Raw genomic sequence first — 12,814 nt, 5'->3', positions numbered from 1 at the left:
TTGGTGCTACAACAGAGGGCACCTTGGCATCATCTGCTTAAGGCCACAGACTCTACAACCTGTCAATCCTACTTCAATTTATATTCCCAAGAGACTCACTTGCAACAGGGGACATACAGGGGGTACGCACAAGAAAGAGCGCAGCAGGACACCCTGGGGGCCCAGTGGTTAAGAATCCTCCTGCCAGTGCAGGGGACATGGGTTTGAACCCTGGTCCAGGAAGATCCCACGTGCTGCAGAGCAACTAAGCCCGCACGCCAGGAGCGCCTGCTCCACCACAGGAGAAGCAGTCGCGACGAGCAGCGTCCGCACGGCAACCAGAGCAGCCCCCACTCAGCAAGAGGCAGTGCAGCCAAAGTAATTAACCTTTTTAAAAATAAAATCATACAACACCTGGAATAACAATGATATCTGACACAACCCAAATGTTCATCAGTTGGAACAGAAGGGACACGAACAAACTGGTACAGTCACAAACACAATGAAATACATACAGCAGTCAAAACAAAAACTATAGCAATGTGCAAACGCGTAGACAAATTCTGATAATAAAGTACTAAATAATGTTAAGTGAAAAATGCCTCAAAACTGCACAGAATGTGATGCCATTGCTAAAAGCAATCAAATAACTTTAAATTTTAAAATATTCCTTAAATGCCAAAGCAAATACATCTATGAAACTAATGAAGTGAGGAATTTAAGATTCAGGATTCCAGGCATCAGCTACTTCAGTGAGAAAAGAAAGCTACAGGTTTTAGAATTCCACAATCAAGATCCTAGACTTGATTTTGGTGGCGGGTTGTCTATGGGAGCATATCATGGACCTTGAGTCCATCCTTGTTCACCTCCTGGATGATACTGGCCAACACAGCCATACCGTGCTCTGAAAGGGATACACTTGGATAGTTTCAGACAAAACTGTGCCAACAGTTCAGCATGGAAGAGGTGATAAAAGTTCAACATGTTGGACGCCAGGCCTAAGAACCAAAAGAACACCCACCTCCTATAATTTGACTGATTCTTTTAAGATAAGCGTTTTAATTTATATTTCTCAGATTACTAATGGCGCTTAACATTTCCTACATTGTTGGCCATTTATTATTTTTTAATAAAACATCCCCTTGTCTATTTACTTTTATACTAGGACAGTTATCAGGAGTGGGTTTTTTAGCTCTTCCTTTTCTTTAAACTTACTGAGTGAGTTGGAGATAAAGGACACATATTCTTGAAATGATCTTAATTATGGCAGAGGGACATCCTAGAATAGTCTCTCAACACTCTTTTCAGGGAGGGGATCCCAAGACAAACTGTTCCCGAGCTACAGAAATAAGTGCAGCCTACGGAGCGCAGAAGCAGAGAGCTCTTGGCCTGCACCGTCGCAGCGTGCACACACCTGCAGGTGAGGCGACTGAAGGTCCGAAGTCACCAGGGAGTGGTTGAAGTGATAGAGGGCGGCCGCAAACTCTTCATCTGATGCACCTTGAAGACACGGGAAAACCAATTACTCAAGCACCTACTTGATGCGGTGCACCACCCTGCCAGCAGCCAAACGCTGCTGGAAAATGCCCGCCAGGCGCATTTCCTGTCTACTGACCCTTGAGCCCATCCTTGTCCACCTCCTTAATGATACTGGCCAAGGTGGCCATATGGTGCTCTGAAAGAGATACGCTCAGATAGTTTCGGATAAAATTGTTCCGGGAGTTCAGCATGGAAGAGGTGATGAAGTTCAAAATGTTGGAAGCCAGGCCTAAGAACTGGAAAGAACACATAAAGGTCACACCAGGTTCATGAGCCGAGCTCCCACAGACCCCAAACACAAATGAAACGCGCCCGCAGACCTCACGCGGTGAACAGGGTGACTCGCAGACTCAGGCTCTCAGTCACTGACAATGTGACTAAGTTTAATTGCGGCAGCCTTTCTCATGTGATTGTACCAATTACAGACAATGGTGTGTCAATTTAATACAACTGACTTCACAGAGTACTGCACAAAGACAGAGGATTTGCAAGTAGACGGGCTCACCTCTTTCATTCCTCTAAGTTCCTGTCTTTGTCCAGCTCTAAGATATTACTGCCATATTCAATTCTGAAGCCTGTATTATCACTATACACATTTGGAATGCCCAGCTCTTCACTTCTCTATTAAAATTAAATTGGGGGATTCCCTGACGGTCCAGTGGTGAGGACTGTGCACTTTCACTGCCAAGGGCCTGGGTTCTATCCTTGGTCGGGGAAGTAAGATACCATAAGCTGCACAGCAGTGACCAAAAGAATAGTAATAATTTAACTAGAGTGAACTGAATCAAGCTGAATTACTATGTAAATGTTTTAAACCCATAACCTTGACTACACTAAGCTGTATAAAAGCCAAGATCGTATCTGACCTGTTTACCGATAGGGCTTCAGAAGAGGGAATGACAGTGTGCCACCCACAAACACTGGTTGCACAGACAGTTAGCATTCAATTATGACATGCTGGACGTAGGCGACGGGCCCGTTAATTCTTCACAACACTCTCAGGAGGCACAATCACTCCCATACAACAGGAGACAAAACAGGCTCAGAGAAATTCAGGTTCTTGCCTGAAGTCATAAAGTCAGTAAACGCAGTAGAAGCAGGACTCAATTCGCTTCTATATAACCCTAAACCCTATGTTACTAACTCTCAATCAGAGAAACACCATCAGGAGTACAAGAGTTATTTAATGAAACACAATCAATATACTTAAGCCCTAAGTAAAAATGTCTTTAAACATTAATGATCCATGCCGATGAATGGCAAAAACTATCACAATACTGTAAAGCAATTATCCTGCAATTAAAATAAATTAATTTTAGAAAATTAATGATTCAACATACAAGACGGTTTTATTCCAATGATCTGCTTTTCACACGCCTTCTCCCCATTTCTCCTTTCCCACTCAGAAATCCACTCTTACCAACTCAGGATCTTTGCGACTGGCCAAGATGTTGCCCTTCTCCCCAGGAGCCTGCTTACTGGGGCTCTTGACACGAGGCGAGCTCTCCAGGGGAGGGGACGGGGGAGGAGGCGGAGGAGCCACCTTCTCTTTACTGGGGGAGATGGTCTCTTCAAACCACTGCCCCAAGATAGGTTCACTGTCATCATCTAACAGGGAAAGAGAAAAGTTAACAAAGTAACAGAAGTTACCCACTTTTAAAATTGTTTCAGTACACCTGCCTTGTAAAAGTGCCTGAGTCAAAAAGAATACAAGGTATCTAAATTATGGTGGAAGATACATAGTGGCATAAAGTTGTCAAAACTCATACAAATGTATACAGCAAGTGTATGAAGTGCTTTACTCTGTGTAAGTTATACCTCAACAAGACCAACATTGTTTTAGAAGAACCCCAGGAAGGAATAGAAATCACCTCACTTTATTTTACTGGCAACAAGCCAAAAGTTCTCAAGCACAAACTTTTACTTGTCATCAACTGTAAGCCCCCAGATAAGAATCGAACTTTTTTGCAATACTACATACGTTGTTCCCACAAACCTGGATAGAGAGAACCTGACATGCTTATTTTATTTACTCTCTCTCCACACCAAGGCAGGAGGGAATGTTACTAGCAACCTGGTCTAATTACTAGTACTAATAGCCTGTTACTAGGAACCAGCAAGCAGGAGGGAGTTCACCACATGAGTCAGTGTAGAAAGAGACAAAAACCAGTGAGAAGTGTCCTGACTGCGGAGGAAAAGAAACCAGAGCAATCTGAGCTTTGCTGGCGGTGGCTCCACTCACTCAGTCTTCAACCTCCACTTACTCTTGAGGACCAGGTCACCTTTAAGGGCACATGCGGTCAAGATCCAGGCTGGGCCGGTGAGAGAAGGCGGTGAGCGAAGGCGGTGAGTGGAAGCCCCGGGGCGCGTCCTGCTGCGCTCTGGGCCCCGGGAGAGGGCGGGGGTGCCTACCTTGGCTGCTGTCCTCCTCCGTGCTGCTGAAGTCGTCCTCGTAGTAGGTGTTTGAGTCAGTGGAGGCACTGGCATCGCTGCTCATGGAGCCCTTCCTCTGGCGCTGCAAGACACATGCCTGGGAAAACAGCGAGGATTCTGGAATCAGTGACCCCGAAAATGAAGCCACCTTCCTTCGGCCCTGTCACCACGTGAACAGTCTTCTCTGTGTCTCTTCTTTCTAAATCCAAGTGAACTATTTCTCCTAATAGCTCCCTTCAGGACTCTCATAGCTTTATCCTAAAACAGGAGTCTCCAACCCCCAGGATCTAAAAGCCTGATGATCTGAGATGGAGGTGACATAATAGAAATAAAATGCACAGTAAGTGTAACGCGCTTGAATCACCCCCAAACTACCATCCCACCCCACCCTCAACACCATCCCTGATCTGTGGAAAAACTCTCTTCCACAAAACAGGTCCCTGGTGACAAGAAGTCTGGGGACCACTGCTATAAAAACACTCCAAAACCCTAACTCTGGACAAGAACTAAAAAGAAGTTTTCCAGTGTCCTCTATGTTTTGTTTCAGCAGGCCAATTGTCACAAATTGCCCAGGGCCCACCATGGGATTTTCCAGGCAATAGTACTGGAGTGGACTGCCATTTCCTTCTCCAGGGGATCTTCCCAACCCAGGGATCAAACCGGGGTCTCCCGCATTGTAGACAGTCGCTTTACCGTCTGAGCCACCAGGAAGTCCTGATAATCAATACCTAATTCAAATCTCTGGAATCATTAGGAGCTTTTTTCATCTTCAAAACCATTACCACAAATGACGCATTTACAAAGACTAAGGCACGCAGTCCGTCTCATTCGTTTTAAGGAGGATATCTAAGAAGGCCTCAGAGGCTCTCAGCAGCGTGACCCCACCCACCTTCCTGTAGGAAGTTGAGAGCAGTGTCAGCAGCAGGCTCGTCAGTGGGACAGCGTCAATCAGCCGCTGAATCCTCTGCATGGAGCTACTCTGAGCCATGATGCTCAGGACTGCAGGGGGGCCATCCGCTTCCCAGCCCTGAAGGTAAAGAGAGAGTTAATGTCAGGTTTCAACAGGAAGTAAGCACCTGATCTGATGGCTCAAGCGAACACAAGCCAGAAGAGGAGCCAGCAGCCCCCATGCTGATTCTGAGGACAAGCCCTCACCTTGTGCAGAGCCTCCACTTGCAGGTCTTGAAAAAGAGACGTCAACAGCTTGACGGCATGGTTTGCCAATATTACTGAGAGTACCCCAAAGCCCTGATGCCTACACAAAGCAAAAGGGAAACACAAACTTTCAGACAACAAATTACAATCATGGATTTTGCCATTGTGAGGCCCTTTAAGAATCTACTGACCTTTCCCCAGGGGGTGAAAAAAACTGCAAAAACTTAAAATCTACACATAATTCCAGAAGTTCACTCTCCCTGAAGCCCACCTACAGACTGCCTAGGGAGCCTCAGGCCTCAGGCTAAGAACTGGACTAGAAGAAACTCTGGAATCTAAACTGTCAATTCAAAGCTACTGGGTCAGGTGAAAACACTGACATTTACAAGCCATTCTTTCGGGAACTTCTCTGGTGGCACAGTGGATAAGAATCCTCCTGCCAATGTAGGGGACACGGGTTAGATCCCTGGTCCAGGAAGATCCCATATGCCGAGGGGCAACTGAGTATGCGTGCCACAACTAGGGAGCCTGTGCTGTAGAGGCCAAGCCCCACAGCAAGAGACGCCGCCCCAAGAGAAGCCCCTGGCTGCCACAGCCAGAGGGGCCCATGCAGCAAGGGGGCCCGCACGGCCAAAAATAAACACGGAAATGAGTCTTTCACAAAGTCATTCTTTTGAGAAGAAAAGGCTAAAAACTAGCAACTTTTACAAAATATCTGGACAGGAGAGAATAAAAACAAAGCTCTGCATTAAATCTGAGTAGAACTTTCTCTTTCTGTTCAAATGACCACACAACAGAGGGTTAGTATATCTGATATACAAAGAGCTCCCGTAAATCAGTAAGAAGAAAGTATAAACACCAAAGGGGAAACTGGAGCAAATGATACGGGCAGGACGAAAATGACCACGATCACAGGAGGACTCCACACAATGCAGTGAGAGCCCTGCAGGGACAGCTCTCCCCTCTGGGATCAGCGCACAGGAAGACCAAGCCACCCACTAGCAGAGAGGACGGCGGGCAGCGGCGTAACCCACATAGCCGGGAGCGCATGCCAGAGCGCCATTACTAGATCAGAATGCCTTTGTCCACGCAATCAAACTTCTAGAAACTGACGCCAAGGGGATAACTGAGCAAGTGCACAGAGATTTGCTTCAGAAGGATTATTAAAGTACACTTTATTAAAACAAGATATATGCCACAACCTAAATAAGTGTTTGAAAAGTTAATCGGTTAACTATGGCGTATTTATATAGCGGAATACCATCAGTCGTTAACAACACAGATCTAGAATTGTGTCACTGAAAGTGTCTACAATATGTAGCATCAGTGACCCTATTTTCTTAAAGATATCTGTTTAACATATGTGCACAGAAAAATGTCTGGAAGAATGTCTACCAATTTGGGTGGTAGATGATTTTTTGATGATTTTTTTTTTTTGCTTTCTTATGACTTGCTACCTACACAATGTATATACATTCCTTTTAAACCTCAGGAAACTACAACTACTTTTTATACGTTTCTTCAGCTTCCAAGGATATACCTGTTGGCATTCTGTTTCCTTCACAATGCCAAGTATAACAACAGACACTCAAAAATCACAAACCGCTGCTCTCTCTGGAACAGGCTTACCTCCCCACTTTGCCTGGTGTCTACTGCCTACTATCTCAATGCCTGTTTCAGATTCCAGCTCAGCACACTTCCTCGGGGAAGCCTGCCTTATTTCTCTAGCCAGGTCAAATGCCCTTATTATAATACTCTCTAGACACAATCTGACATGTATTTACACGAATATCGGCTTCTCTCTTCAGAACGTCTATTTTGTTTGTCCACCGCAGCATTCCAGAACTCATACAGAGCCTGGGACAGAGAAGGTAGTGAATAAGTTGCTAAGGTCCAGAATTCGACTTCCTTCTTGAACTCGAGACTCACATACCCAAGTGCCTACTCAGCATCTCACAGAGAGCCTACCAGTCCTCTCAAAAGCAGCATGGCCCAGATGAAATTCTTCATTTCTTCCCCTTCCTGTCACTCAATCTATTCCTAAATTGGTGTTCCCTCTCTCAGTAAATTACACAATTCCAGATGCTCATGCCAAAAACTTCTGATATATTTTTCACACTCAACATGCAAGCCACCAGCAAATCCTATCATTTTCCAACATGACTCATTCTCCCTGCCTTTCCCAGCACCACCAGACTCCAAACCCTTCCTCGCTTGCTCAGAGGCGTGAGCCTCCCGCCTGTTCTCGCTCCCTCTTGCCTTACAACCCTACATACAGTCTATTCTCTGCAGGGGGGCTGGGTTCTCAGTCAGTAACAACTCAGATCTTATCACTCCGCTCTTGCAAACCCTCTCATACCTACAGCTTACACCTGGCCCAAGGTGATCTGGCCCTGGTAACCTCTCTGACTGGATTTTCTACCACTCTCCTCCTCAATTTCTCTGCTCTAGACACTCTGACCTTGCTGATCCTTCAAAACGCCAACCATACTTCCACCTCGAGACCTGAACAATTCTACCTCAAATATTTTCGAGGTTCATCTGTCACTTCACATCTACATCTTGTTTTCAGAGCCCTTTCCCGACCATGCTAACTAAAACAACAGGCCCTGGCGGTTCCTGACCCCTTGTTCTGGCTTTTCTTCCCAGCACTCAGGCCATGATAATCAATTATAAACCTACTGTTTGTTATAAAACTACTGATTGCTCACTGTTCTCCAGTTAAAAAATAAACTCCAGGGCTTCCCTGGTGGCTCAGTGGTAAAGAACCTGCCTGCCAGTGCAGGAGACTCGGGTTTGATCCCTGACTCAGGAAGATGCCACATGCCGGGCAACTAAGCCCACGCACCACAACTCCTGAGCCCGTGCTCTGCAACAAGAGAGGCCGCGGCAACGAGAGGCCTGCACATCACAGCAGCGGAGATGCAGCGCAGCCTCAGATAAACCATGCTATTTTTAAAAAAAGAAAACAAAACTCTATAAAGTCAAGGAGATTGCTTTGAGCAGCACTTCAATGCCTGGATAGAGCACTGAAAAAAATAAATGAAATCCAGAAATAAGCCTGGGCTTCAAAAATGAAACCTCAACAACACAGAAATCATGTCTCTAACTTTTTCCTGGCAAGCAAGGGTTTCTGTCCAGACTTCATCAAAACAGCAGCAACTGTTTCAGTAAGCAAGCTATGAGGCCAGACCGAATCCTCACGTTAAAGGTTAAACGTGCAAGTGCATAAGCAACTCCAAGTCAAGCGAGCCCAGTTTACAAAAGAGAAGCACTTTTCTTCCCTAGCTGGGGCCTCACGGAAGTCCTAAAACGTGTATTACACGAGTATTTTCTCCCTCTTACAGAGAAGGAAACAAGACTGGAAAGAATGAGCGACTTACCCGAAGTCACATAGCTACGCTATACAGACAGTGAACTACAGTCGTCATCTTCGTTGTTCACATCCACTGGATGGAGGCAAACTTTCCTGTTGCTATGGAGATGACAGGAGTGACACCAGCTCCCCATCAACAGACAACGGCAGGAGAGCGCAACACAAGTGGCATCAAATGGACACATACCCTTTCCCGGGCCCCAGCTTCGGCGAGCCCACGCCCTCTTTGGTACGAGAAAGGATGTCTCTGACTCGGAGAGCGGCCAGTGGATCTTTCTCTTTCCCCTTGTCAGCCAAGGCAGTAGGACTGAGGTTCAGTATGAGGAAAAGGCTGTTCAACAAACACCAGGCACCCAGCAACTGGAAGTTCTGATAGTGCTGTTGAAAAAGGCACAAAATATATACATACAGACAGAGAGGCCACAAGCTACACCTCTTAGAGACTACAGGGAAAGCAGAGGCAGAGACATCTTACCTCACCACCGGCCCGGCGGGAACTGCTGATTGCCTGTCCAATCATGTCATAGATTTCAAGCTGTCCAAAAGTAAACACACACAGCAATCTGAGCAAGGTGACACAGCTCATTATAAACGCTAACTCCTACCCAAAACAGCTAGCTTGAAGACTTCAGTACCCTCTAGCCACTTCCAATGGCACGATTCATCAGTTTCCTTGATCCTCATGTGACGCTGACTCTGTCTTTTCATTCAGCTCACAACACCTTCTCAAACGTGTCCCCTCCACCCCATCTAAAGCAACATACCCAGGACCACGTCTGATCACTTTCTATCACACTTGTTCATCCAATCCACTTGTGTCTTCAAAAACCCTTGTGTCTAACTAACATCTGCCTCCACTGAAGGTGCACTGACCCAATACCGCAAGCCGTTCTATACACTTGCTGACTGAGTGACTCATCTCTCACAAAGTTCACCGCCACCACAAAGTCGCAGTGCTTCCTGCACAGCCAACCAAACTGCCAAACAAACAAGCAGGAGGCCTACCTCTCAGGCCGACCGCTCAAGGCGGAGGGGTACAGAGAGCACTCCATCCCCTTCCCTCTAGCGAGCAACAAAGTGGAAGCCGCCATATTCCCTTGACTGAATATGCAGGGCTCCCCGTCCCCAGCGGCAGAGCTTACGCATTTCTGGACGATCGTGGCAGCGTCACTCTCGTAGTCTTCCTCTTTGGAGCTCGTGGAGCCTGTCCGCACTTGCTGGGCACTGCCCACGTGAAGGATGGCCATGCAAGTTGCCACACTCACACCTGAGGAAGAGAAGAGACACACACTCCAAGAAACTGAAACACAGAGACACAACCACCCACAAGCAATTCCCTGATCTGACTGCTGAAATCCCACCAGGGACCAACCCAGTGGACATGAGTCTGGGCAAATTCCGGGAGACAGTGAAGGACAGGGAAGCCTGGCGTGCTGCAGCCCGCGGGGTCGCAAAGGGTCAGACACGACTGAGCGACTGAACAACAGCAAAAAGTGTGACCGCATGATCCAACAAGCACACTCCCAGCTATATCTACCCAGACGAGCTGAAACTTCCACCCACACAAACACCTGTACACAAATGTGTATGGTACCTGCAGTCACAACTGTCAACAAATGGGAACAATCAAGATGTCCTCTAATAATCAATGATAAATCAATAAACCAATCAATAAACTGTGGCGTATCCAGCTAAGGAATGGCATCACTGACTCAATGGACAAGAATCTGAGCAAACTCCAAGAGACAGTAAAGGACAGGGAAGCCTGGCATGCTGCAGTCTGTGGGGTCGCAAAGGGTCGGACGCAACTGAGCGACAGAAAACAGGACAAGTAACAGCTCCCAAGGCACAAAAAGACGAGAGGAAGCCTAACTGCGCACAGCAGGCCCTCCACACCTGCAGGTCCTGTATCCGGAGATGCGGCTGGTGGAATCTGGGGATGGGCCGTCTGCAGATGCTAAGGCCAACGATAGCACACCATTTTCACACACGGGACTTAAGCATTCGTGGATTTTGGTACGAACGGGGAGGTCCTGAAACCCCCTGCCCCACCCGCAAGCAAAAGAAGCCAGTCTGAAAAGGCGATGATTCTGACAATAGGACTCTCTGGGAGAGGGAACTATGGAGACAGTAACAGGTCAGCGGCTTCTCGGGGCCGGGGTTGGGGGAGAGGTAGAGGGAGGGACCGCAGGTGGAACGTCAGGCGTCTGGAAGGCATTGAAAAGATCCTGTCTCAACGTCAAAAACCACGGAGCAGCATGTGGAAAAGGAGCCCAATGTAGTGAACCCCAGACTTCAGTTAATTACGCGCCAGTGCTAGACCATCAGTTACAACAAAGGCAACCTATGAACGCAGTTAACAAGGGAACTGCACCCAGGGGTGAGGCGGTGTATGGGGACAGAACTCTGGACTGTTCCAGATGCAGAGTTTGGGAATGCTGCATTTTTCTGCAAACCTAAAGCTGCTTCAAAAATGAAATCTAGGACGTCCCTGGTGGCTCAGTGGTTAAGAATCTGCCTTCCAATGCAGGTTCCTGGGTTCAATCCCTGGTCCGGAAGACCCCACATGCTGCAGAGCAACTAAGCCCGTGCTCCACAGTTACCGGGCCTGTCCTCTAAGAGCCCACGAGCCGCAACTATCGAAGCCGCGCTCCATGAGAGACGCCGGGAGAAGCAGGCTCTCCATACCTGGAGAAAAAGCCTGCGCCGCAGCAAAGACCCAGCACAGTCAAAAGTAAATAAATAAACAAGTAAGTTTTTAAGACCTGAAATTACTTTCAAAATATTTTTTTAAAATTTTACAATGATTAAAAAGAGAATCTCACACTTAGTATTTCTCAAAAACCTCTAGGCCAAATCCCTTTCGTTACTTCAAATCCCAAGTGATCAAATTTCAGTAACAAACCAAATCTGGGGGCTCTTTAAAACAATGAAGAACTTTTTTTTGGCCATGCCTACAAGGCATGTGGGATCTTAGTTCCCCAACCAAGGACTGAACCAGCACCCGGGCAGTGAAAGCACGGAGTCTTAACCACTAGACCGCCAGGGAGCTCCCTTAACAGCTAAGAATTTTTAAGGACTCTTAATCCTTATCGACAAAGCACAATGAGATGCACAGGACATTCAAGAAACGCCCTGAAAATTGAACTTCGTGAGCCCCAAACTTAAAACTGCAAAACTCAAAGCCCGAGAACTGCAAGTAAACACTGGGAATGGGCTTGGAGAGCAAGCCTGCTCCCAGGCAGCCTCAGCGCTCTCCCCCACAGCTCTGCTCTCGCTCAGGCCCTGCGTGTGTCTTCCCCAAACGACCGAAACTTCCTCCCAGCAGATCTCCCAGCCTCCCCGGTCTCCCCACAGCAGACACCTGTGGACTACTGCTCCAGTGTGCCCTCCAGAGCACAGCTCAGATCATACCACTCTTCAAAATCTGCAACGGCCTCGACTGTCTATAGGATATGGTCCAAATCACTGAGGCTGCATTTTGAAGCCCTCTTTGAGGAGGCTGTACCTTCTTCCCAGCTGCAGAACACCCACTAGTCACACACACACACACTCTCTCTCTCTCTCTCTCTCTCTCTCTCAAAATGTTTCCCCAAATACCAGGATACCTTTGGTCCTGCTTTTTGCCTCTGGCTGAGGGACAGCCAAGCTGAAATCCTACCTGCCCTGCAACATACATCGACAGAACCCCTCTGTGACTACTGCCTTCCCCAATGAAAGTGCCTTTATCTTTACGTGCCTATTTACACAGAGATGTTTATAATAAAGCCATTCAAAGAATGTAGGGAGATAATTAACCTCAGCAATTTCTTCACGCTCCCAAGGTCAGGTTTCTAAGACTGTTCAAACCCTCACTCACAGAACCCAGTAAACATCGGAAATTGTTGGGCCTCCCAAGACATACCAGGACTATGGTTTTAAAACCAGGATCAGTGATTTGGGTTAAAAAGTCACTGTAACAATAACTTAAAAAAGCAGAAACACCAGCTGTCAGGCCCCACTTCTAAGGCAGTATAATCAACAGGAAGGGAGGGGATTTTGTGGGAGTATGGAGAAAAACACTCATTGTATTTATCAATATAAACAGATACCACCTGTTCCAGAAGGCTTCCTCAAATCTGCCCCACAGCAAAGCGCCATCGCTCCCTTCTCTGCATGCCCATGGCGTCCTGGAATCTCTACTGCCTTTACCATCTCCTGTTCCATATCGCACTCTGCGGTGCAATCTGTCCTCCACTGCTCAGGTACAGGCTCCTTGAGAGCAAGGATTACATATTGCTCATCACAATATCCCCAAAGCACTTAGCATTTTGCTTCTCACACAGCAGACAC

The 12,814-nt window shown here is 47.1% G+C and overlaps 1 protein-coding gene across 1 annotated transcript in view; it reads right to left on the bottom strand.

Annotated features, from left to right (window-relative positions):
• Positions 1-12,814, bottom strand: part of UBR4 (ubiquitin protein ligase E3 component n-recognin 4) — a 130,999-nt gene that overhangs the window by 106,638 nt on the left and 11,547 nt on the right. Inside the window, exons 9-17 of the mRNA XM_068967896.1 lie at positions 9,625-9,749; positions 8,958-9,017; positions 8,670-8,860; positions 5,107-5,206; positions 4,841-4,978; positions 3,931-4,048; positions 2,939-3,126; positions 1,595-1,754; positions 1,394-1,479 (exon numbers count right to left, since the gene is read on the bottom strand). Of these exons, the coding sequence (XP_068823997.1) occupies positions 1,394-1,479; positions 1,595-1,754; positions 2,939-3,126; positions 3,931-4,048; positions 4,841-4,978; positions 5,107-5,206; positions 8,670-8,860; positions 8,958-9,017; positions 9,625-9,749 (1,166 nt within the window). The remainder of the gene's footprint in view (positions 1-1,393; positions 1,480-1,594; positions 1,755-2,938; positions 3,127-3,930; positions 4,049-4,840; positions 4,979-5,106; positions 5,207-8,669; positions 8,861-8,957; positions 9,018-9,624; positions 9,750-12,814) is intronic.

The sequence above is a fragment of the Capricornis sumatraensis genome, chromosome 3 (genome assembly GCF_032405125.1).
Source record: "Capricornis sumatraensis isolate serow.1 chromosome 3, serow.2, whole genome shotgun sequence".
Taxonomy (NCBI): Eukaryota; Metazoa; Chordata; class Mammalia; order Artiodactyla; family Bovidae; genus Capricornis; species Capricornis sumatraensis.
Note: the sequence above shows the minus strand (reverse complement) of the source record. Positions and strands in the feature narration are given on the sequence as shown.